The sequence below is a fragment of the Podarcis erhardii genome (genome assembly GCF_964252035.2).
Source record: "Podarcis erhardii genome assembly, chromosome: 3".
Taxonomy (NCBI): Eukaryota; Metazoa; Chordata; class Lepidosauria; order Squamata; family Lacertidae; genus Podarcis; species Podarcis erhardii.
In genome coordinates, this window is record NC_138507.1 from 92,785,102 (window position 1) to 92,811,864 (window position 26,763).

The 26,763-nt window shown below is 40.4% G+C and overlaps 1 protein-coding gene across 5 annotated transcripts in view; it reads left to right on the forward strand.

Moving 5' to 3' along the window:
* ENAH (ENAH actin regulator) overlaps positions 1-26,763 on the forward strand; it is a 70,706-nt gene that overhangs the window by 1,937 nt on the left and 42,006 nt on the right. The window contains exon 1 of one of the 5 annotated variants that reach the window (XM_081857782.1): positions 13,909-13,967. The exons of the other annotated variants lie outside the window; for them this stretch is intronic. Coding sequence (XP_081713908.1) covers positions 13,921-13,967 — 47 coding nt within the window. The 5' untranslated portion in view covers positions 13,909-13,920. Of the gene's footprint in view, positions 1-13,908; positions 13,968-26,763 lie in introns of those variants that run through there. 5 annotated transcript variants of the gene reach the window in all.

Below are 26,763 nucleotides of genomic sequence, written 5' to 3' on the forward strand. Positions count from 1 at the left end.
CAACCAGAAAATGCCATATATTGTGTGTTCTAACTGAATTAGAGCTGAGTGCCCTATATATTTGTTTACCTTTAGTTTACTTACATAGTAGCGTTTCTGAAATCTTCCCATTTACTTTTCCAGTGGTGTGTATTAGAATATTAGAAACAGATTAGAAATTATAATATTCTGATATTTGATGTTCTAAGTACAAATATCAGAATTTCCACAACTTTTGTTTGCATTTGATTGTGTCTTAGAATGCCCAGATACTACAGAGATTTTTTTTTTAAGGATGGTTGTATGGTTGTGAGTTCTTTTGTGGACACACTAAAACCCTTTTAAAAGTGCCTCGCATTAATTGTAGGGTATGTCTGTAATGTGTTGAACACATGGCAAAAAGATGTATTGATATGTGTTCTAGTGTTGGTGTTGATGGGCTACTATGTATTTAAACATATGTTAGCTAGTTGAAGTACTAAGCTGTATTCCTGGCAAACATTTCTTAAGAAGTGAGGGCATTAGTATGCTAAATTGGCTGCCCTTGATTTATCAGTCAGTCATTTTACTGTACAAACTTCTTACAACATAACTTGCACAATTAGTTTTCTTAAACTTTAATATTTTCAATACTTTTTAAAGACTAGAATGTACGTTCTTTGGATTTTTATTGCAAGTATCAAGGTCCTTAATGCACATGAAAGGTTATAACTAAGCAAGTACATGAAGGGGGAGCAAACAAGTTTGTTACAATTTAAAACACATACTTTAAAAAAGTATTCCGTGATCTGTTGGCTAGTTTATTATTATGAGCATAGAATTTATCCTAGCCAGAACATAACTGTTTAGTAGTGACTTTATGTCCCTGCTGTATCTTTAAGTGGTATTCAAGTTTTGTGGCCTATTGTTCATAATAGGTTGATAATACCAGTTTGAAACAATAGGTGCTGCTATAACTATATTCAGGTACAAATAATGGCTTTGAAATGTAATTTAATATAATAGCAATGCAATATTATAAATGTAAGTTAATATAATTATATAAAGCAAGTTAATATGTATGAAACAAAACAAGAACAGCTGTTTAATTCTCATTAATTCTAGTTACAGATAGGTAGCCGTGTTGGTCTGCGATAGTCAAAACAAAACAAATTCCTTCCAGTAGCACCTTAAAGACCAACTAAGTCAGTTCTTGGTATGAGCTTTCGTGTGCATGCACACTTCTTCAGATACACACTGTGTATCTGAAGAAGTGTGCATGCACACGAAAGCTCATACCAAGAACTGACTTAGTTGGTCTTTAAGGTGCTACTGGAAGGAATTTGTTTTGTTCTCATTAATTCTGTTAGCATTTACAAGAACATCTTCTGTGGCATGGTCCTATTAAGCCAGTGTCATGAATTCGCAGAAGTATGGATTGTGTGTTTTCCCAGGAAGTAGTGAAATCACTATTTTTATTCAGTACAGACATGTAATGTAGCAACTTTGGTTTTGCTCTGGTTTAGAACTGCAAGTCACCATGGAAATTGGGGCAGGAGGACTCCTGATTCTCAGTCTCCTCTCATTGATCTACTCTGGAAGGATTGTGAAGACAGTAAAAGAAAAGAGTATATAGTCTTTCTCTCCTCTCCTCTTGGTTGCTTAGGATTCTGAAAAAATGAAATGAAGTCAAGGAGATGCATTGCTGTGGGCACTTAGACAAGTAGGCCAGTCAGGTGGGTGACCACCCTCCACTTTGCCATCTTGGTAAATGTTGTATTGTGTGAAGTGTTGGGGAGATTATTCATCTTCCAGGATGGTGAAACATTGAATATTTTTAGTGATTTTGACCACAGGCATGAATGTACGCAGTCAAGGAGTTAGATATGCCATTGGTGTTTTAAATTCAGTTCCTTTGCAATAATTACTGTTGGTGCCTTTGAAAATGGTTATGTCTAATGTTGGTGATATTCAATACCTTTAAGTAATAAGGTCTCTGAGTATGAACAAGTACTGCAGAGTGGTGGGATAACATGTTTGAGTCAAATCTGAAGTATTTGTAAAGCAGTCTATATGAATAGCTGGGGTTTTTTTAGCTTTAGTTATCTGAGTGAACAAGTGCTGTAGACCATTGTGAGCTTTGGCACATGTTGAAATAGTAAGTAATTTAGATGTTTTAGTGCATTTATGCAACTAATAACATGTATGAAAACTTGGTTATAATATGGATCTAGGCAATACAGAGGCTATACAAAAGAGAAGCATTTCAGCAATAAAAAAGCAATGTAGAATTTTTCATTATATCTGGGTACAGAGCATATGTATTACTTCTGTTGGACTCAGGTTCATTAAGTGGTGTTGCTTGAATGAACCAATAATGGGCCATTTTGAAGATATATGTATCATATTATATAAAATGTCCAGGGATTTTTCTTATTTTGTCATTTGAAATGAGATAAAACCAAAGCTTGAGTTTGAGTATGGTTTCTGAAACATTTCTCCTCCTTCTGCTTTCCTCACTAGTGGTTTCAATCAGATGCCACACTTAGCCACAATCTGCAGATAAGCAAATGATTCTGTGTATGAGCTACATTCTGGTATCATTCCAAAGAAACCACAGTCTGAAGCCTAGGTTTGTTATTTGCTTTCTGATCATGTACAAGCAGTGTCAAAGTTGCTGCTTCACTCCTCCCCCACTCTTGTACCTGGTATGGCTGATTGTGTCATCTGGACCTGGACTTGTGATTTGTTTATTTCCAAATAATCATAAGGCAGAAGCCAAGGTTTGTTCTTGACTTGCCATTTATGGTTTGTTTGGGGGCAACAAACTGCAAGTTTGAGTTCAGATAACTCAAGAAACCAGACTGTGGTTTGTTCCCAACAGCATAAACGGAAATGGGAGAAAGGATGACACAATTGAATCAGCACACTGCTTGTTCATATTAAGCCTTTGCATTATATTCAGCTAAATCATTGCACATGTGGAATGAGTTCGAGGATAACTTATCCTTCCCCTCCCCCTTCACACCACCCACAATTCTATTTCAGAGGGTTAGGGGAACCCCAAGAGCAAATTCTAGGGCAGCACCCCCTACTCAACCCTATAAAAAGCATTATACAGAATAGTGGTTTGCACCACCCAGTAAGGAAGGGAACGACACAAAAAGAATTCAAAACAGTAGCAATTAAGTACACATTTATTAAAAATCCCATTAAAACTGTTTAGCTTAATTCATCAAAATTGGTGAACTTGATCCAGGGATGCCAGATTTTCAAAGTCTTAAAGTCATTTATGTATCCACACCTCCCTGCTGCCCCTTTGCCTCTTAGCATCCCCAGGATCGGGGGGGGGGGTCCACCTTTTTTAGTCCACGGCTCCCTTGACTAACTACATTCTTTCTGTGGCACCCTGTGGGACTCAGGAGCCCAGTTATGTCACCCCTTACCTGCAGAGCCGGCTAGTCAAACACCCTCCCTTGTGGAGTATTCTGTCAGTTTCTTCTCTCTCCTTGGAAGTCCTCCAGGCAGCCACTGCTGCTGCCCTTGGTCTCTGAGCTGCCCCCCTTGCCCCAAAGAGAGGTGCCTCCTCACACTGCCCTACAGGGGCCTGGAAAGCACCCCCTGGCCAGCCCCAGAGGCACCATTCGCCTGGGGAGCTTGCAGCCAGGGCTGCTGCAAGAAACAGCCGCACAAGCCTTTGGAAGGCAGAGACACAAGAGAGCATCAGAGGAGGGAGGGAAGGAAAGGGGGACAGAGGCCAGTGTTGCCCACGGCACCCCTGACCATCATTCAAGGCACCCCAGGGTGCCATGGCAGACTGGTTGAAAACCACTGTCCTAGGCAATCCCACTGCTTCCCAAGGGGTGGTACCACCCACTTTGGGAACCAATGATTTAGTGTAATGTGTGAACCAGGTCACTTCTGTAAAACAAAGGAAGGTGTTTTTGGTGTAATGTTTCACTGTGGTGTTTTTATAGATTGGTAACTTCAAGTTTTCCTACATTTCACTGTGGGGAGGGGTAATGGGGAGAGAGAATTTTCTAAAGGTCATGCAGAATTTTTGAGATCATTTATTAAATATCCATTTCCTTGCACATCCATAAAGTGAAATTTCAACTGAAAGTAAAAATAAGTTTTTGTTAATATGTAAATATGAAATCATAGGTAGTATCAAAAGCAGTAAATTCAGCACATTAGCAAGAAAACAAACTTCCTGTGTTTTTTCCAAAGAAAGTATTTTCAGTTACTTTAGAACAATCTGATACTCTGTTTGGGACACCAAGATGCTTCATGTTATTTTAGAAATGTAATTTATAACTTGTGTCTATGTTAATACATTTTTTACCAAGCTTTAATGCAACGTCTGGTAAAAGGAGAGAAGACCTTACCAGAGGGTGGCAACACTACAAACAATATGAACTCCTAGTGTGTTGAACGTATTATTGGCACGACCATAGTCATACCATAAACTGAAAAATCAAATTTCAACTTGGGGAAATGTTGGTGTTGCTTGTTCCTGGGGAAAATAGGTTTACCTCACAGTGGTTGAGAGTACAAGGGTGTTGTCTTGTTTCCCCCCATGTTAATTATTAGGATGAATAGTTGAACGTGTTTGAATCCAGTGCAGATCCTAGTGGCATTTCCTTTTGGTTCTATTGTGGGCTAAATGTTTGACTTGAATGGCCCTGCTATTTTCAGTCATCGTTTCCCACTTTAGGATTTTCTTTCATACGATTATAGACATTTAGGAAGCTACCTCATACTGAATCAGACCATTTAGCTCAGGATTGTGTATACTGATTGGCAGTGATTCTCTAGAGTTTTTCTGTCTGGGCTCTCACTCAGTCCTGCCTGGATAGGCTAGAAATTGGATGTGACACATTCTACATGCAAAGCAGTTGCTGCACCACTGGACTATGGCCTTTCCCCACTGTTAGCCTCTGAGGGAAGCATGCCTGTTGATTTTTTTCAGAAATGTGACATGCAGGAGACAGAGATACAGACTAACGATACCTTCCTAGGAAGTGCTTTAGTCCATTTGTTGAGTCCACAGTGATGATGTTGGATCCACAATGTTTGATGCAGATGTCTTTTTCTGCTCAGCTGCCTGCTGCCCTTTTAAGTCGATGAGACATACTGAATTGGGGTCCTACATGTGCCATATGTAAAATAAAATAAAATAAATAAATAAATACAGTGGTACCTCTGGTTGCGAACGGGATGTGTTCCAGAGCCCCGTTCGCAACCTGAGAGGAACGCAACCCGTGTCTGCGTGCGTGCGCGGGTCACGATTCATCACTTCTGCACATGCGTATGATGTCATTTTGAGCGTCTGCGCGAGCGGCAAAGCCCGGAAGTAACCCGTTCGGTTACTTCCGGGTTGCCGCGGGATGCAACCTGAAAAGATTTAACCTGAAGCGTCTTTAACCCAAGGTATGACTGTATGTAAGCATATGCTTTCATTGGTGAATTATCTATGATTTTTTAGGAGTGCATGGCCATAAAAGTTCAAATTCAATGGTACTGGTAAAACTTCAGTGTCACCTTGACATTGTCTGTGTTCAATCATACATTCCAACCACACCTTGATAAATGGACCCCAGGATCAAATCTGGGTTGCAGTGCTAGGCAAACGTTGATTCAGATGTAATGAATGTCCAATGAAACAGGCCCTGTCAGTTTTATTCACCATAGTGAACTGCCGTTGGGTGAGCATGATGAGCAAGACTTCTTCACATACTTGAAGTGCTGCAGATAGAGAGATGGGTGGGGATTGTCTGGCAGGTTTCTGGTCATCCTGCTTCCTTCCTATGTCCATGTTTGGGTGTTTGGCAACTGCATGGCAAAGTGTCCAGAGCCCCACCGATTCCATTTTCTGGAGCAAGAAAGAGGGATGCTTTTGCTGCTGTGCAGAGATACAGGACACATGCAGAACAGTAGCCCAGGTCAAGCTTGGCTCAATGTTTTCAAGCAGGAAAGAGGGGTACAGAGGTCTTCTTTGCAGCTGCTGTTGGTATAGGGCCAACAATCTGGCAACAGTTTTTGGCTTGGTTACAAATTCCAGTCAAAATATTGTGGACTTTGGAAGAAGTTCAGACATAAAGTCAAACATGGGTACCTCTGACTTACCTTATTTTAGCTGTGGTTTAATATAATGTCTGAACTGAAGAACTATAGTTGCAAACTGGAATTGAAAGCCATGTGTTGAAGTGGATTTGAAAAACATGGTTGGTTTGGCATAATGTTGAATTGACAAATTGCAGTTGAGGCAATTTTTCTACTTTGAAAAATTGCTTCGTTGTAGAGATGGGATGACAGAAAAAGCAGACAAGCACTGTAAACATGATTAGACCAATGGTTTATCAACTTATACCATAGTTTGTTCTAAACTGTGGTTAGCATGAAGCAATGCTTTCCCCAAGGATGTTTGTCTGGCAGCTTCATTACATATCTTTAAGCACCAGGCAAAAACATTTTTCTATAACCAGGCTTTTGGCTAATTAAACGTTCTATAACGTTCTATAGTCTTTTAAATGTGTTTTTGGGAGGGGGTATTGGTTTGTTTTTCTATTGTGTATTCTGTGTTCTCATGTCATACTTTTATGTTGTGAACCACTCTGTGATCTTCGGATGAAGGGTGGTGTACAAATTAAATAAATGTCTGTCTGTCTGTCTGTCTTGCTGGTCTGGAGCTATACCAAAGCAAGTTATTTTTAAAAATAATGTGTGTGTGTGTGTGTGTGTGTGTGCGCGCGCACGCATGTGTATGCATTTGAGCACACATGCACACACAAACATACATACATATAGTGGGGATACTCAACACCATGGTTTGTGCAAAAGTGTTTCCCTTTGACATGGACAGGGATAAACATTCCTTTTCAAGCAGGCTTTGGGCTCGTTAACTTCCCATATATACCCTTTTAAATCTGTTTGTGGGTGGTTATTGGTTTGTGGGCGTCTTTTGTTTGTTTGCTCTTGTTTTTATTATGTATTTTGTGTTGTCATACTGTATTTTGATTTTGTGAACCTCCCTGAGGTCTACAGATGGAGTGCAGTATACAAATTTAACAATAAGAATAATAAAATGTTTTGCCTTGCAATTACTTCTGGAAGGCCTTAGACACTTGGTCTTCATGCTGTCATGCTGAGCTAAGTCCAGGATTGTGACTCTCATCTTAAATGAAGCAATTGTGTTGTGGAACTGAGGGTTACTACCCAACTGCTACTCAGTTCTTCATCTCCAAATTTGTGAGGGAGGCTGTCATTTGCTACATCTGCTATTGAGCAGTGAAGCATTCATTGTCATGAGTGAAAGTGTGAAAGCAAAGGTGTAGAGCGCATGTGTTGCATGCTGAAGGCCTAGGTTTGATCCCCAACTTCTTCAGTTAAAACCAAAACCTTGGCTAGTAGGTTCTCCAAAGGACCTCTGCTTTCAAATTATAAAACCATTCCGAGGGAATTTGCATTGGCATGCTTGATAACAATGTTGCAGGCAATATACCGTATATTCTGTCCTGATAAGAAGTAGTGGCTTGTGCAATTCCATTGTCTTACAGAACAAGTGTGTGCAGATGTTGGGGTTCAGGGATCCAACTTATTTTTGTTTGTTTGTTTACTAGAACTCTTTCAAGATTCACCAATCCAGAGCAAAATGATGGGTTTGGAGTCAGATACCAAATGGTGACCCAAGGGACAGAGTTCGTTATCCATGCCATGCCATGAGCTATATACAGTGTTGTCGCATCACATGCGCATTTAACTTGCACTCAATCAATTACATGTGCTCAACTCCAGCTTGTAGCTTTCAGTATTTCGTTTCTCTCCAGGGGGCCCCAGTGCCAGCTCCCTTGACTGCGGCAACCAGCAGGGAAGTTGTGGTGCGGGAGAGACAAAGGTGGAATGGAGGAGGAGGAGGGCAGCGGCAGAGAGAGATGCAGGCTAAAGAAAAAGGCTAGAATGGATGGAGCTGGCACTTCTGTATGCATCCCTCCATCTTCTCCCTTCCACCTTTATCTCTCCTCCTCCTCCACTGCAACCATTGCCCAGAAGGCTGCCACCGCCACCAAAGCTGATCACCCCACTGTCATGGTCATCGGTGAGGGAACTGGGTTGCTGCTCCTGACTCTCACTGCAATACCCCAAAGAGGAGGGAAAGCAATATGCAACTGCCATGTGTTGAGGAGTGAAGGGAAGATAGTGGAGACACTGAGAGGGCTTCTGTGTAGGACTTCATCCCACCACCCTTCCCGCCAGAAAGCAACCAGGTAAATTTTGGCTAGACAGTATGTGAATTTGTGTATTCATGCTGCCTCTGTAACTGGACCTTCACATATAATGTGACTACTGTATACTATTATCAGTTGACATGCAAAAATACATATAAATTTACTACAGATCAGCAGGGATCCTAACAGCCTAATATGAAAGAAGAAAGAAGAGGACTTTTGTTGTTGCTGTTGTTAAACAGTTAGGAGTTGGAAACTCTTTCAAGTCACCTACTGACCCACCAGTAGATTCTGATCTATCTTTTGCCCATTCATTTTTAGAAGTTGGAATTGGGGGTCATATTTATAATGGGTTTGGCATGACTTATATTGATCACTGAGCCCACTAATGTCATTGCAGCTTTGCAAATTGAATGCAGTGTTCACTAATACCAGCCAACCTTTTACTGCATAATTTGGTGGGTGTTGGGCACATTCCTTAAGCAATCTGATCACTCTCTGTCAAAGGAGTTTTCCCATTTGCCAAAGCAAATTCATTTGGATATTTTAAAATCTCAGTACTGTAAACAGCTCACTGAACTGACTGTCAGTGTTATACATTCACTGATAGATTTACTATTTACTATTTATGTCCTGCACCTGAGTTACATTTGAAGTTCATTCAGAAATATCAGCTGATCCAGAATATGGAACACCAGTTATTAACTGGTCCTGGCCAAAAAGAGCAAACTACACTGATGTAATAAGAGTCCCACTGATTAATAGGTTTTCAGATGCAATTCAGTTGCACTGTTGTTGTTTTTTAAAGTATATGTTGTTTTTCAGACTCAAAAATATCACAATACAATAGAAATATAAATTACTAAATGCAACAACAATAATAGATAAAACATAAAGCATTAAAATCCATTTAAATGTAACAACAGTGGAGATGACAATTAACAATGACTGCAGTAGGCAAAAGCCTGCTAGAATAAAAAGACTTTTACCAGCCAGTGAAAGAAAGAGGGGAGTTTGGAGTTCCTGAAAATAAAAACTGCATCACTGAACGGATCATAACAAAGGATTCAAATTAAGCCCCCATCCCCCATCATCTTAGATTGCGGGGGGCGGGGGGGACAGGCCAAGAGTGTGCCTTGCAGTGTGAGTGGGTCTTTGAGTTGAGAGAGGCTGTGGAGGTAGTTTATTAAGGTTGAGAAGCTCCTTACAGCTACAATTTTGAGAACCCTTACAAGCTACAGTTCCAAGGATTTTTTGGGGGGGGGGATGTTGATGGTTAAAGTGATATAAGACAGCTTTGAGTATATTGTGTGGATGTCACTTGTGTGCTCTAGATCATACATTCATGCAAACACACTTGTGTACACTTGTACTTGACTGATACATGTAATATATCTTTAGTTTAGAGACATGGTACCCCAAATGGAGATTACCCTTCAAGTCATAATATATATAGAGAGAGATGAAGTCAACAACAAACCAGAATTCAGAATTTTAAAAATGTAGAATTTTATTACAAGTTAAGACATTGATTAATATAAAAGTTGTTACAGAATGAAAAAGGACTGATTAATCAAGTAGCATTAAAGTCGGATTGGCTGCTTAGTTGCAGCTAGGGCAGTTTGAGGTGGGAAAAGCCCCTGACCAAATAAAAGGAGAGTAGAGAGAGAGAGATAAGTAGAGCCCAACTGGTATAAGAGGAGGAATTATATATCATCATCATCATTGTCAAATTCATTTATAAATCACTTCCCATGGGGCATGCCAAAGCAGTTTACAGATATAAAACAGTTGCCTATCCAAAAACAAGTAACAGCACATACATAAAATCAATCCAAATTTAATACAGATACCAACTGTGATAAAGATTTTTGAAGACTCCTTAAAATAGGAATGTCTTTAGCTGTTACTGAAGCAACCTGTCTGATATGCAACGAGGGAGTTGAAAAGGGGCAGGTGTCACCATGACTAAAGGCCTGATTCCAATATTGTGCGAAGTAGACTTCCTGATAGGATGATATCTGCAGGATGCACTCTCCTGCAAAGTACAGTGATTGGTTAGGTATGTAGGGGATGAGATTATCTTTTGGAGAAGTACACACTGCTAGTGCCAGTGGGAATAAATTTAGAGCGGAAGAAAAGAGCAGAGTTCAAAAGGAAAGGGATGCTTCAACAAGGTCCTTCTAGATGTGAGAGGAGAAGGCGGTGGGAGTGAGCCTGGAGTTCTTCATTAGCACCAGACTGATTAATGTCCCTGGACTTAACTGGAGCTGTGGATGTCCAAGCTATGCAAGTCCCTGAATCTTGTGACCTTGTGAAACTTAAGCTAGAGTATCGCTGGGAGAGGAAGCGCATTCCATAAAATCTCCTAACTGAAGCAAGTTCAGAACAACAAACCAGAACATGGAAAGGAATATCAAGGAGCAGGGAAGGAAAAGGGGACCAAGCTAGCTAAATAAAGGAAAACGGTTGGAGCAGCCTGTCTGGTGAAGTAATTCTCTTACTAGACCCATAGAACAGCCCATCCAAGAATGTGTCCAAAGCTCACCATGATGGGGGCTAGAGCAGCCTGATCTGAACCAAACAGTTGAACTTCAAGACTGAACACTGAAACCTAGGTGGAAACCTATTGCTTAAACAGGCCAGATTACACTTGGTGAGAATTTCCTCTCAAGATCCAGAAGTGAAAGGGTCTTGATAGGGGACAAGGAGTTGCCATGGGTGCAGAATGGATGCAAAAAACGGTGGTAGTGATTTACAGGCGACCTGTTAACTTCAACCAGGCTCTCTGGAGAATTGAATTAAAGGTGTGCCTTTGGATAGCTTGATTAAACTATGTGTTAATCAGCTATGTGTTAATCAAAACTAAGATGAGGGAGACATATACATGTCTGGAGCTACTGGTATGCATGCTTAATGAGAACATTTCATTAGCTGAGGTCAGCAAATACAAACTAATTTAGAGCATTGGAAAAGGTTTTTGTATGGGTGCTTCTGGGAGAAGTTCTTCCTTTACTAGTTTTTCTCTGGAGCTAACTGAAGAAATTTTATGCTCTCTAAGTAGTGAAGGAAGCTTAGCTCTGATACCAAAATAAGTATTGCAAATACTTACAAAAATAAGTATTGCATATTTCTGAATTTACCAAAATGTCCATTAAAAAAAACCCACCACACTTCCCCCCCCCCCACCCCATGGATTCATAATTTCTGGAAATGGTAAATTTCTACTGAGGGTGTAGTTATTCTTTAGAATTATTTGTTATCGGAGTAAGCTGGGACATAATTTCTGAAGGCACTGAAAATGTGGTCTTGTGGGTGTATGGGAGAGAGTCAAAGAGCAGGCTGAGTAGGGAGTTCTGGCAGTGGACAATCAGTTCATTAGATGAACTGCAGCTTTCCTCAAGACCTAGGTTTAGTTTCCTCTACTGCTTGATTTCCCTTTTTTTCCAGAAAGAACTGTAATTTGGCAAATCCAAGGTTTTCTACTTCCCTGCAGTAGATTCTTGTTGCCATGCAACAGTGTTACTTGGAGCACAATATGTTAAATTGTTTGCTCTGCATATTCATTTTATTCCTCTATATACCTGTTGTAACATCAGGGTTGAATCCTGTTGTGCCTTCAGGTGGTAGAAGAGCTTTTGATCCAGTGGAAGCCTCTGCTAGTGGAAGAGGAGGGGATAAAGCTTTTGCCCACACCCCCGGTTGCTCCAGAAGGTTGGAGGCATTGTGGAAGAGAGCAGCGTGGAAGGTGGTGTAGAGAACTACAGGGGAAACAGGGAATCTGCAAAAACCACCTCCCCTCCATTTCCATTAGCCGAGAGATCAAGGTTGTTCTGCAAATGGAAGAATTGGAGACAACACTTAAATTTGTTAAAGATTGGATACAAGTTTAGATCATTTAACGTATGTTATAACCCTGGTTACATAAAAAGTGACATAGTCTTTATTCTCCAAAGATTGACACACCTGTATTTCCAACCATATGGGGAAAAAAATGCTGATTTATTCTAGACTGTGGGTTGAATCCTAACCATAGCTGTCAACGTTTCCCTTTTTTAAGGGAAATTCCCTTATTCCGAATAGGATTCTTCACAAGAAAAGGAAAAAGTTGACAGCTATGATCCTAACAATCATTAGGTAGAGTTTTACACATAGAATAGGTTGGAATAGACTTTCCCACCCACTTCTTGGCAGTTCGCTGTGTCCCTCTGAAAGTCTACTGACCTTCAGGAACAACTTGCAAGAAATGGTGTGGGGATGTGCTTGACGTTCAGAAACAGGTTTTCCTCCTAAGTCCTATCTCAGACAAACTTAACACGATTTGCTGCAACCAGTAGTGAAACTTTTCTAGAGAATCATGGCATTCATTCAGCCCTGGCTGGAAACATGGTAGAAACTGGTTTTCTAGTAAAACATGATTTTTGTGAAAGAAACAGACACCTATCACTGTCACCACATCACTTCCATCTAGATAGGTGCCTCATGGTACCTCATCTAAAATCTGGTGTCTTGTACCCCACCTTGTTCTCAAATGAGTTCTATTACAATCTCAGGAAATGAATATACATCTGAAACAAGGCAGAGAATGGAGTGCTGGAGGAAGAAACCTGAACAACCGAGAATGATCCTTATAGGGTAGGGGTGGGGAACCTCCAGCTTGTGGGCCTACTTAGGCTTCCCAGGCCTCTCAGTTTGGCTTACAAGGCCATGCCTACGTATCAGTTACCTGACATCATGATGTCATATGATATCAGGCACAGAGATCAGTTGTTACCTTTGATCTAAGCATTAAGTCAGGAGTGATGAAGCCTTCACCCTTCAGATGTTGCTGAATATAATTCCCATAATCCCCAGCAAGACTGGTCACTAGCTAGGGATTATGGGAGTGGTACTACAGCAGTATCTGGAGGGCTAAAGGTTCCTCACGTCAGCACTAAGTGTTCCCACAGTGCTAAGTTAGGAGATATGGCTCTGCTGCTGGCATTTAAAGAGCAAAGTTGTGCCTACTCCCTATTTCAAATTTGAATTGTCTGATGTCATGTGATTGACAGGTGGGTGGCCAGTTGTCGATCCAGTCCTGAAAAGGCTGAAAAAGCTTCCTCATCCTTTTACAGAAGCTTGCCTGTAAGAGCAGACAGTCGAGGGATGGTTCAGAGCTGAGAAAAGAGTGTGGCTCACAAGGACTCCTTGGATGGCAGGAAAAGATTATTTTATATTGTCTCTTTACCTGATGATGCTATCCTGAGTATATTTTTTTCTCCTCTTCACATTGGGCTGCACTAGTGCTCTTTAATGGGCTGTAACAATATTAAGGATACTCTGTCGGTAGTCTCACAGAGAAAGATTATAATAGCAGCCAGTCTGAGAAAGTGAATGCAAACTTAAAACAGCTTTTAAAAGTCAAAGCTGCTTTTTAACGTTTGATCAGTATTGTGTAGATCACAGCTTCAGAACTACTAAACTTCTAAAGCTTTTAACTTTGGTAATTTGCTTTTTTGTAACTTCTGTTTTGTGCCGTGCTAAATCTACTCTTAAATTTCTTTGCCTTGAGAGTTTGCAGCACCTGTTTCTCCTTGACTGGGTGAAACAGACATTTGGGACTCAATGCATGACTGAGCAACTGCTTTTTTGTGGCTTAACTTTAAAAGCCCCCTCCCCCCGTGTAAAGTTTTTTAAAGGCAATTTTTCATCTAAATATTCAAAGGGCTTTAAAAATATGTATAACTATAGTTGGATGATGGAACAAGTTGCAGAGGAAAACTTGGAGATTGTCATTGACAGGTAAGAGGATATTGGCTGAATATTGTTCTGTATTGGATGCTTTACATGCAACATATTGAGCATGAAATCTTGAAGTTTTGGATTTTTTTGTTTCAAGTTTTCTGGCACAAGGTATGGTTTTAAGGCAGTGGATTGGAGAAAGGTGAAGGGAGAGGATATATAGCTAGGCTATATCTTGCCTGCTCATTTTTCCATTCATTATTTTTATGACTTTGTTTTTTAATAGATGCATGTTGATACATGATACAACAGAAGTAATAAAACAAACTTGAGTGAGGGAAAAAGCAGCTAGCTGCCTTTTAATTAAATTCTACATTTGTCTGGAAGATCATAGGGCAATACCAGTCTGTCTTTAATAAATGTGCTTTGATCTTAAATGCCAGCCTTATTGTTTTGGGCAGTAGTACTTTCCTATTTTGGGGTGGAAACTTCATAATGGTATTGAGATGAGGATCTAGCAGTTTCTCAGGAGTTTCCTCACAATTTTTGGAAGACATGTTGAGGGCTGTGCCACTCTCTAAAGATGCATGCATTATAGCACTCTGCTATAGATAAATGCTGAAGAATCATTCATGCCAGTGTCTTTGAGAAAGGAGCATGTATTATAGTTCTAGAACTGCACATTCATTTACCTTGGAACGAAGATTCGCTTTTGAGCCGTACCATGTCTATCAGTAGTAATCCAAGAAGGGATGTTTTGTTTCAGTTCCCAGGCAGTGGAAGAATAGTCCTTAACCTGAGGTGCACCATTGTAATCATAATACTACCCAACATAGGAGGTTGTACCTTTGAGTCTTTGTTGACATGTTAAAGAATCTTTCAGCTGACTCTAGGATTACATGCTTCTCTTACAATTTGCTGTCCACATGTCCTAGGACTGGCCTCTGTGCATTTCCAACACAAGTTTCTATCTGTACAGAAATGCTTGCTGCTTGCAAAGAGGGACCTATATTCAACGAAGTAGGTTTGGCAGTCAGGTATCTCTCTTACACCTGCAATTCTGTGGTTTTTATTTGCTTTTTCATTTGCTGTAGGGCCAAACTAGATTTGTGGTGTGTGGTTGCATTTTGCAGATCTGGGTTTGGTTTTGCTTTTTTTGTTCTTGGGACACCAGGACGCAATATCATGGCACAGGGGAAGAGATTACCCTTGCTGCCTCCCCCATACCTACATATCATAATCTCAGTCCTGATTTATCCTCCACATGCCTGTTTATTCCTAATTTACCCCCCCCCCAAAAAAAACCCACACACACCCTGCCATGAAATCATAGGCCTGCTCTGTATCCACAGTGTGTTCTCTAATTTAGTAATGGGTTTTACTGTGTGGGAAAAAAAATCATGAAGATCCAATGAGCACCTGTGTCTTGGATCAGTGTTTCTGTGGTGCTGAAAAGAATGGAAACTCTTGATTTTTACTGTGCAGTTTACCAATGTCAGCTTTAAACTAATGGTGGGTTTTTTGTGTGACCCTATGCAAAACCATGTGGGACGCAGGTGGCGCTGTGGGTTAAACCACAGAGCCTAGGGCTTGCTGATCAGAAGGTCAGCGGTTTGAATCCCTATGGCGGGGTGAGCTCCCGTTGCTCGGTCCCTGCTCCTGCCAACCTAGCAGTTCGAAAGCATATCAAAGTGCAAGTAGATAAATAGGTACTGCTCTGGCGGGAAGGTAAACGGCGTTTCCGTGTGCTGCTCTGGTTTGCCAGAAGCGGCTTAGTCATGCTGGTCACATGACCCGGAAGCTGTACGCCGGCTGCCTTGGCCAATAAAGCGAGATGATCGCCGCAACCCCAGAGTCGGTCACAACTGGACCTAATGGTCAGGGGTCCCTTTACCTTTTACCTTTATGCAAAACCATGTACACTTCAGGAAATCTGCTTCAACTCTGTTGCCTTCCGAATGCCACATGTGTGCATGTGCATGCCTGTTTTCCCCCCTAGTATGTGTGGAATCAGGGTAAGAAACAGCCCAGGGGTGTTGGTGCCCATGGTACCCTCAAAATTCCAAATGAGGCCAAACCGTTGATGGCCATATATCTCTCAGTCTAACCCACTTAAGAACATGAGTACATCAGACTGAATGCCTACCTAGTCCAGCTTTCTGTTCCCACAGTTGCAAACCAGCACACTAGGAGGGCCATGAGCACGGTAGCACTTTCATCATGTTCTCCGGTTGTTGTGGATAAAGTGTTGGTGCTGATGAACCATGTATGCTGCCCTGAGCTCCTTAGAGGAAAGTTGGACTGTATATATAATAAATAAAATATATGCTACTGTTGTGCATAGCTAAGGTGTTTCGCTGGTCCTGTCCCCCCCTCCCAGCATAACCCATAAAATAGCATTTATTTGTGCCATGATAAGCGATCAAACGACTGAAAATCTGCCATTGGTTTTGGTATTCTTTCAAAGGTAGGAATGTAGTATTGCATAATTCTAGTACTTAGCCAGTCATAAAGCATCATTGCCTTTCCCCTGTAAAGTGGAGGAACAGTTTAATGCTGCTTGCATTCACTCAGTCACATCTTGAACGTTTTTTAAAATGCTAGAAGGCATAAAACCCGTGAGCCCTGCCACATTACTTACTGGTGATGGTATATGCCCAACATGATGGAAGTCATTGTGACATGGGAAAACGCTTGCATGCAGTCTTGGAATTGCAACTCACCTGGAACTGTGCCCATTAGTTTAAACCAGGGGTCAGCAAACTTCTTTAGTAGGGGGCCGGTCCACTGTCCCTCAGACCTTGTGGGGGGCCAGACTATATTTTTTGGGGGGAGGGGGATGAATGAATTCCTATGCCCCACAAATAAACCAAAGATTCATTTTAAATAAAAGCACACATTCTACTCATGTAAAAACACGCTGATTCCCAGACTGTCTGCCGGCCGGATTGAGAAGGCAATTGGGCCAGATCCAGCCCTCGGGACTTAGTTTGCCTACCCATGGTTTAAAGTGTTATGCTGATACAGGTGGCGCTTACCACTCTTATTTTCTTATTTTAATGGTGTTTATTTTAATGGTTATATTTTTGGAACCCACCCTTGGACCATGGAGTGAAGGGTGGGCTAAGAGTACAAATCATAATTTTTAAAATAGATCAGTTTGACTGCTTTGTGTCACATGAACATTCATGGGTAAATTTTGCCTATTCTGTGGTCACATGACTGTTGTGCTGTTCAGTGATTTTTATTTATCCGTGTGGTACTAAAATTGCTTTGATTTTCATAAAGTGTCTGGCATAAACCATCACAGCGCTATTGGAAGTTTGTATTATGAGCTCTTATTTGATAACATATGCTAGTTTAGAAACAGCATTGATTTACAATTTCACAGTTTGCTTGTATCAAAATAGACAATAGTCTGTAATTGCATGTAGATGTTTATATATTCTTCTAATGCAATATATATCAGTAAGCTCATTTTAGTGCAAAATCTCTCAGTTGAGAAGAATCTTAAAATTAAAGTGCCTTTTGTTTGAAGAATAACTCTGAATACATTATAACTAATTTCACTGAGATGTAATTAGCAGTATTTGTGTCTTTAATCTTGCAGCTGTACCAAATGGCTGACAAGGCAGGTGCATCTGATCTTTCCACCTGTTCACAGAGCACCAAAATATATATGGAACTATTTTTCCTAGCTTTAAAAAAAATAAGCTTCACTTCAGATGATTTTCTTGGCAGTAAACCTGTAGCCTGAATATTCTAAAAATTGTCCATAGTAGTTTGTATCTAGTCTAACTACTGAACAAGTAATGCTGGCCATTCTTTTAAATGTATTATTTCATACAGAGGATGTGCATTTATCAAACTTATGGTTGGAACTTCTCATCTATGATGACATGATGTGCAAGAACTGATATGCAGTTTTGGAGAGAAAATTGTTGCTATAACTGTTCTAGGGCTTTGAAGCCTGGCACTGTTCTCCCTGCCCCCACCCCGAAAACCCCCCCCTCATTTGTGACTAAGGAACAATAAGCTATTTCTTTTTGCAGTTAGGTTCCCTTCAAAGCACTGCCAATCCAACTTGTTGTGTCTCTCCAATTAAATTCTATTCTTTGTGCTGTATTAGTTAAGTAAAGTTTTGTGGACCACTTTATAGCAAGTGACTGCATTTGGATGGTGATGATCTGAACTGGGTCAATATGTCACATGGAAATAGGAATATGTACAGTTTGTGAAATGCCTCATGATAGCAGATGAGCCTGTTTGGAACAGCTTAATTCCTTTATGGGATTCCCTCTGTTTGTCCTTGTAGTACTGCTGCCTCAGCAACCAAATCTGCAATTATTCAGTCTCATGGCTTAGGGAATATGATCTGCAACCTAGATATAATAGTCACTTATCATCAAAATAGAGATTTGGAAAGTGCAATAGGTAAATGAAACTATTTCTTACTTTGGGCTAAATCATATATTGCCTTCTAGGAATACTCCTCTCAAAGTTGTAAGGCGATTCTTCACTCTGGAGTTACTGCAATATGTTAAATATGATGTAGTGCAAATGCTGGTAACAAGAAACGCTTCACTGTGCTTCAGCAATTGATCAGAGACCTAAAATTTCAAAATACCCATCTGCAGTATCACTGACAATATGGAATTTTTTCTTTGTGATTAATACTTCACTTTTCCAAACTTTTGGCAACATATTCCATTGTCAGCATCTACAGCAGGGATGCTGGGTTTGGGGGGAGTTGTATGAGGTAGAATATTCTAACCAAAAGTTTTATGTAGTGATTGTAGTTATGTGGTGATTGATTTTATGAGATGTAATTATATTTATGTAATTATTAATTTTACTTCTTACTTGTTTGTTGAAAGTTGCCTTGAAGCTTTGGCATAGGTGATGCACAAGTCTAATAAATAATATAATATTAATTTCACATTTAGCATTTTCTGTTTTAGCAAGTTCATGGTAGAACTGTGCTGGTGAATGGATTCTTGACAAAATGGGTCAGACTTGGAGTGGCGAATCTCACTCTCCCAGTCTCAGTAACCTAAGGAGCAGTGTCAAAAGTCTCTTGACTGGAGGAAAGGAGAGCATCCTGGCTTTTTCTCAACCAGAGGTTTCTATTACTGTCCTCTACCCAGCCAAATTCCATCTTAAAATTAATGCTCTGTGTTTTTCTGCCTCCAGCATTGACCGTTTGAGGTGTGTTTAGGGTAATGTGTACTTTGTTCTTAACCTGTAATTGTGATGGAGTTTCTCATGGCATCTGTAATTTGCGATTTAAACCATGAGATATTCAGATGAAATTGGCAAGATTAGAACCTGACTTTCTAGAGGCACTCAGCTGCAAATGCAGCTGGCATCATTTCTGTAGAACATAGAAGGGCTTAATCGGATACATGGAGCATTGGCAGAAAAAAAAATGAGTGTTTCGGAGTATCAGTTTACACCAGTAATGCCTTATTTGTATAATTGGCATTATGCTGCATTGTTTATTGTAAGCTGTTTGTGCTCCATGAGAAAATAAAAACTTGGTTTAAAAGCACACCAAATTCTACATCATGCTATGATAGACCTGCTATGATGGAGTCTTGGCTGTTGCTAACTCACATTCTCTCAGCATGTACCCTGCAAATAGCCTTTTAAACAGTTATTTCTAAAGATGCCTTAGGCTGCAGTTGTATACCCTTCACCTACTACCTTTGAGTAAGCCACACTAAACTAAGTGAGGTTTACTTTGGAGTACACAAGACTGCATAGCTAATAGGCTTAACATTTTAAGCTGGCAGTTGTAATAGTTAGGCCTGCTAGGCCTGTGATTACAATGAGGATTGCTGGAATAACCCAGACCTTCCAATATTGGCAGCGCGGCGGGGGGGGGGGGCTTGTCCTGTGGACTGTTCCTGAACTGTGTGAGTTTACAGTAATTAGTTGTTAAACACTGAGGCGGCATAGGATATTGGGAATGTCATGACGGTTTAGATGTAGAGGTATAAGAAGATGGGATGCATGCAGGAAGTAAAATTGATGAAGGGGAAATATGGAGAGAAGTAGGAAGTTCAGGCCCACAAGGATTGGTATTGAGGCGTGTGTGTTTTAACTTGTTCATAAATGATCTAGAATTAGGACCATGCAGTGAGGTGGTCAAGTTTGGTGACAAAGATACTAAATTGTTCAGAGTCAATAAAAGGAAAAAGAGATCTTGAAGAGCTCCAAAAAGACCTCTCCAAACTGAGTGAATTGTTGGTAAAATGGCGAATGCAATTCGTTCTGAACAAGTGTAAAGTAATGCATGTTGGGACAAAAAGCATTAATTCCACATAAATACTCATGGGGTCTGAAATGGAGGTGTACCTCCAGGAACCTTGGGGTCATAGTAGATTGTTCGATGAAGATGTCAACCCAGTGCGTGGTGACTGAAAATAGCAGATTCTATGCTAGGGATCATTAAGAAATGGATTGAAAATAAAACTGCCAGGAACATAATGCCATTATATAAATCTGTGGTGCGGCCACATGTGGAATACTTTGTACAGTCCTGCTCGCCTCACCTCAAAAAGGATATTCTAGAGTTGTAAAAGTTTCAGAAAGAGCAACCAAAATTATCAAGGGGATAAAGCAACTCCCCTATGAAGAAAAGTTGTAACTTTGGGGAGTTTTCAATTTAGAAAAAGGCAAGTAATAGGCGGCATGATAGAAGTATAGAGAATTATGTGCAGCTTGGAGAAAGTAGATAGAAAAAGTTTTTCTTCCTCTCTCATAACACTAGATCAGCGGTAGGCAACCCGTGGCTCCGGAGCCGCATGTGGCTCTTTTACACCTTTGCCGCGGCTCCGGGGCAGATACTAGCGAGGGGAGGAGGCGCATTGTGCGCCCTGACACTCCCCACTGTGGAGGGCACTGTACTGGCTGTGACGTCACGCATCGCCCCGACGTCACCTTCCCGCCCGCCCACTACATTGTATGGGGCATGTACGCTGGTCACTGTTTTGAAGGGGAGTGAAGAACACACACACACACACAAAAAGGTAACTTGTTAATTTATTTCTATGAGGAGGAGTAATTCTGAGGGGTCAAACAAAGAAATAATAAAAAAGTGACAAAAAAGTTATTTTTATAATGACTAGTTTTGCGGCTCCCAGTTGTTTTTTCTTCGGAAACGGGTCCAAGTGGCTCTTTTTGTCTTAAAGGTTGCAGACCCCTGCACTAGATCTTTTGGACACCCTATGAAGCAGAGTGTTAGAAGATTCAGGGTGGATAAAAGAAAGTGCTTCTTCATAGCTAAACTATAGAACTGACTCCCATAAAAAATGATGGGCCAGATTGAGTGAAGTCTTCCAGTGTGTGAGCTAGTGTAACTGGAGAATTGTCAGAGAGTAGGCCCTACTGAGTAGGGCATAGTGTATGTGTGGATGTGATTTTTAAGTGCATTTGGAACACCCAAGAATATGTTTTGAAACTAGTGCTGTTCACATTTGTCATATCTTTCCTTTGTTGGTTTATTGTAGAGTTGGAAGGGGCCCCGAGGGTTAATGCATTTTCTTGAAACCAATATGTCTCTTTGAATAGGATAGATATTGTTTGTCACTTTAAAGGTGGTTTTCAAATTCTCTGTCTTCCACTTCCAGGGAATCCTGTCCTTCTCTTGTCATTTGTCACAGAACCCCAGCATTTTGCAAACAGTTTTGGGTTTCATTCTTTGAGGCGGGCTATGCTGATGTCAGTCTTGCATAGTCTAAAATAGGGAAATCTCCATGATCCATAAGAATGCATACCTGGGGCCACTTAACACAGATTAGTTATGCTTTAACAATTAAGGAATCTCTTGAGCTTTAACAATAGGAATCTCTTGAGCTGGACAGAATAGCTGGGTGTACATGTACGTTCAGTGAAATGTTTCAACAAACAGACATGCACACTATACAATTGGTTGTATCTTTTCAGCCATTTTTTTCTACATTGTAGGGAATGTTTAGTAGCAGTGGACAAGCCTGTCTTCAGAAAAGCCTTTCTGCCAGTATTGATTGAGTCATAGATGATTCCCTGATAAGCTTCCAAAGAACTCCAGGATTCACCAGTTCCAACTTGAAAACTACTTACATAAACAAATGTGAGCAAGGTCATAGAAACATAGCATTGTAGATTTGGAAGGTATCCCCCTTCTAGTCATCTAGTCCAACCCCCTGCAATGCAGGAATCTCAACTAAAGCATCTATGACAGATGGCCACCCAACTTCTGCTTAAAAACCTCCTCCACCTTCTGTGGGAGTCCATTTTTGTCTTAGAAGGTTACTGCCGTTAACAGCATCTGAAGTGATAAAATACTTCCTGTTCAAGTCCGCATGGAAATAATTGAATGGTAATCCCTCTAAAAGAATATTGGCCATATGCCACACTAGTGGAGTGAGTCAGTAGTACGGTCTTTACTAGCATTGCCAATTATATATAGGTCAGTGGTAGATGATGTAATATAGGTTATTTCCTGTGGTCATGAAGCAGAGAGTTTGTCATTAAAGTGTGTGAATTTTTGAAATAATATTTTCTATAAATAATTAAAAATAAAAATACTTAGCTCTGATGCCTAAACTCCACAAATTCTGTTTACTGCTAACTATAGATTTCCTCCAGTGTTGATTCAAAATGGATTTCTAGTTCTGGTTTGGGTGGTACCCTGTGTACTAACTGTGGTTAGTGGGAGCATATTTCTGATGGCCAAAGCATGGTTTGACTGACTTCTTGACTGAGCTGTTGAGGCTTGCTTATCATAACAATAATTCTATATTTGGTGTTGTCTAAAAATTTAGAAGCATTTTAAACAACTTTCTGTGGCATAAGGGCATTGGGATACTGTGCTGGTTTGGAACTTAGAGATATGTGCCATAGCAATTAAATGAAACTGCACAATAGAAAAGGCACAGACGGTGCCATTATGAGATTTGACATTTCAAGAGCTGATTTTAAATGTGTTCATCTGTATGCACGCATTGAATAACTACTGCTTTTTATCTAGCCCTGGAATGATAGAAATGAGAGCTCGATTTATGAAAAGTCAGTATGAGCAGAAGACCTGATTGCATTAGCTTTAAGAAGCAGCGAATGTTTTAAGATTTTAAAATACCCTTACTGCTTAATTTAATTTTTTTTATTTATTGCATCCCAACTTTTTCTCTAAAGTGCACAAAGTGGTGTACATGGTTCTGCCCCTCTTCATTTAATCCCCCAAACAACCCCGTGAGGTAGGTTAGGCTGAGAGGCAGTGACTGGCCCAAGGTCACCCAGTGATCTTTATGGCTGAGTTGGGATTTGAAACATAGTCTCTCAGGTACTAGTCTTATCTGCTATACTACACTGCCTCTATTACTACTGTATAATAAGTACAGTACAGACATATGTCTGAATGTTTCCTGTCTCCTGAATCGTGGTTGGGTTGTAGTAAAATTTGTCTTCGGTGTGCTGTGGATTTAACTTCTACACGGGAGGCAATGTCCTGCAGTCTCATTATGTGAACGAAGGGAGTGAACTTTCCTCCCTCAATCTCAACCAATGGGAGAGTTCCTATGAGGAAAAGTGTTCACTTAAGTACAAGCCGCAACCATTTTGCGCTTGTCCACTTGACACAAGACAGCCAATGTGTGGGTCTTTTGGGACACGGAAGAGGGCGGAACAGGCTTATGCATTCTTCACTGACATGTGCAGACTCCAGGATTGGAACCCCCGTGCAAAATGGTCGTCATCTGTATGCAGAATTCAGGCACCTTGTAGATAATAACATCAATTTGTACCGTTTTTTATATAGATGATAATGGTTGATATGTTGTGTGGAACACTTCCAGTCACCATTATTTTTTACTATTTATGTGTAGTGATTTATAGCCCACCTTTCTTAAATTATGGAACATAAGGCTCCCCAGCACCTGTTTGACCTTCATTAAGGGTGTACTAGGCATGTGTACTAGGACTACTGTTTCTTACTGGAGCGTCATCAAAATATTCATTAGCAGATGCTGTGCTAATAATAATGACATTAAAGATCTGGAATGCAGATTGAGAGACATACCCAGTAAGTTAATGTGGTCTGGGAGAGCAACTTCTTCAAGTTCTGAAGATCTCAGAAGCTTCCTCCACAGTAGGGCTGGGCAATATATCGGTATATCATCCAAACTGGTTGGACGTCTATATCAGTTTCATAATTTTTGACCTGGCAATATATCGCAAATCATGATGTGTGTGTGTGAGCTATGCAAAAATCACAGTGGGAAAAACCATGAAGCCAGCCAATGTTTCTCTTGATTCCTGTACCCACTATTAACTCTGCCAGCTCACCTCTCCTCTGCCTCCTGCAGGTGGCAGTGAATCACAAGAGCAGGGGCTGGCAAAAATCACAACAGGGGGAGGGGAACAGTGAAGTCAGCCAGTGTCTCTACATAGCTGCATTATATCTCAGACATCGTGATATATTGGCGTATCACGTTGTTTAACTGGTGGTATATCATGATGTTGAAAACCAGATACTTCCCAGCCCTAGCTGAAGGGTGGTCTTTCAGTTTTTGAAATAAAATAAAAACATACCCAAATGGTTTGACACTACTTAAGCAAAATTATTTCCCCTATAGCCAGCAAGAGGATAGAGAGCTACAGTAAAGGCACTTTCGACTGGCTTTTCATTGAATCAAGTAATACTTGCTAAAAGGTGGTGCTAGCCATTGTGGGCTTTTTTTCCTTTTAGCTGTCAAGATACTGGGAGGAGTTTCAAGGCTAGCGCCTCCCATCTACTATGTTTTGCAGTCTTCACTGAATATTTTGCATCTGTTTTTAAGGCATTCCCCCCTGCCTCCTTGTTTGTACTGATTCTCACTTCACAATTTGTGCAAAGCTTTTCAGAACATAGCATTAATTAACAATATGAATGGATTAACAATAATTAACAATATGAATGGAACATAGCATTAATTAACAATATGAATGGTGGTATCTGAAGAAGTGTGCATGCACACGAAAGCTCATACCAAGAACTGACTTAGTTGGTCTTTAAGGTGCTACTGGAAGGAATTTGTTTTGTTTTGAATATGAATGGTGGTTCTTCAGTGCAAGAGACGATACTGTTTTCCTTTAAAATATCTGGTGAATGCTCAAACAAACAAACAAACAAACAAAAAACACTGCAGAGGATTAGCAAACAGGTTACGAAATGCCACCTAGTCTACAATTATTTATTATTTAGCAAATAGAACTTTTTAGAAAGCTTAAGAGCACTTGCTGATTGATACGGCATTCTTGTTCCCCAAGGGCTGTTCTACACAAGTGATTTATAACACTTAGGTAGGTGGCATGCATACTCCATACATTATTCTATTTGTATATGAAGAAAGACAATTTTTCTTTTTAAAAAAATTCCACCAGTAATCTTAAATTACTTCTACAGTTCTTGTAGAAGAGTAACAATTGTGCTTAAGTACTTGAAAACAACACATACACCTCTTGTAAAGTGATCTGCTACAATGGTAAACTGTTTCAATGCTATCTCTAAAAGTTTGCCTGTCTATAGTGTGTAACTAACCCCTTGTTTGGGGGTGGGGGAATCTAGATTATTATCTTAGACGTTCAAGAACTAAGGGTTGTATCCAGCTTGCACAATAGACTTTTCATTCCTCTCCTCTTCTCTGCAACCCTCTGTGTACCCTCAAAATCTGCACCAGAGACAAGAATACATTTTCCCTCCATATATTCTATGTGTATACTGAGCAGTTGTGACTGTGAGAGGAATTAAGTCATTTCTCAAAAATTGCTCCATGTAAATTAGTTATGGCAGAGTTCTGACAGAGACTGCATAGACTTAATGCAGGAACGGTAATGCTGCTCTAACATGGTAGGTACAGTCGTACCTTGGGTCTTGAACAGAATCCATTCCGGATGTCTGTTCGACTTCTGAAAATGTTCAAAAACCAAGGTGCCACTTCCAATTGGCTCCAGGAGCTTCCTGCACTCAATTAGAAGCTGCCGAAGCTGCATTGGACGTTCAGCTTCCAAAAAATGTTCGAAAACAGCAACACACACTTCCAGGTTTGTGGTGTTCGGGAGGCTAAATGTTCGAGTAACAAGGTGTTCCAGAACCAAGGTACAACTGTATCTTGTAAGCTTTTCTGTACAGCTTGCTCAAAGTTTGTTACAAGAAAGTGAAAGGCAAGACTGTGTACACTGAGATGTGGTTTAATGCATCACAATTCCAGGTTGCCTTAGAATACCAGCTGGTATTCCCAGAATAGGATTGGTTGTCTAATATGTATCCTGCTTATTCTGCAGCATGTTCCCATCATGAACATCATGAAGTAGCACATATGTAGTAAGCAGATGCTTAGCAAGCACATATTTACTTGTTTGCCATAAGCTTGCCTTCAAGCATTAGTGTTCAGCATTGGAATATGTAGTGAGCATTCATTGTATTGTGAAGCTGTCCTTTGATAGTAGGCGAGTGCCAGAACCTTTACAGCTGAAAATGAATCTGTTAGATGCTTCTTTTTAACATACACAGGGATGTTCAACAGGTTGACTGCTAGCGGCTCAATTAATTTCCTCCGTGGGGGGAAGCATCCGGCCCTGGCCCTCACTTGCTCCCCTAAAAAAAAATCAACAATTTTGGTGTGTCCCCCCCCCAAAAAAATGGGTAGATCAATGCCAGCTTTTTATTGTGGGAGTAGATCACAGTCTCTCGGGAGTTGAACGTCCCTGACATATAGTAATAAAATTTCCTGCACTATTAATAGTTTAATTCATAAGCATTTTTAAATGCTAAAAGTAAAACTAAAAATAGCATACTTGATGGATTGCATATTGTGCATATTGTGCTCATATT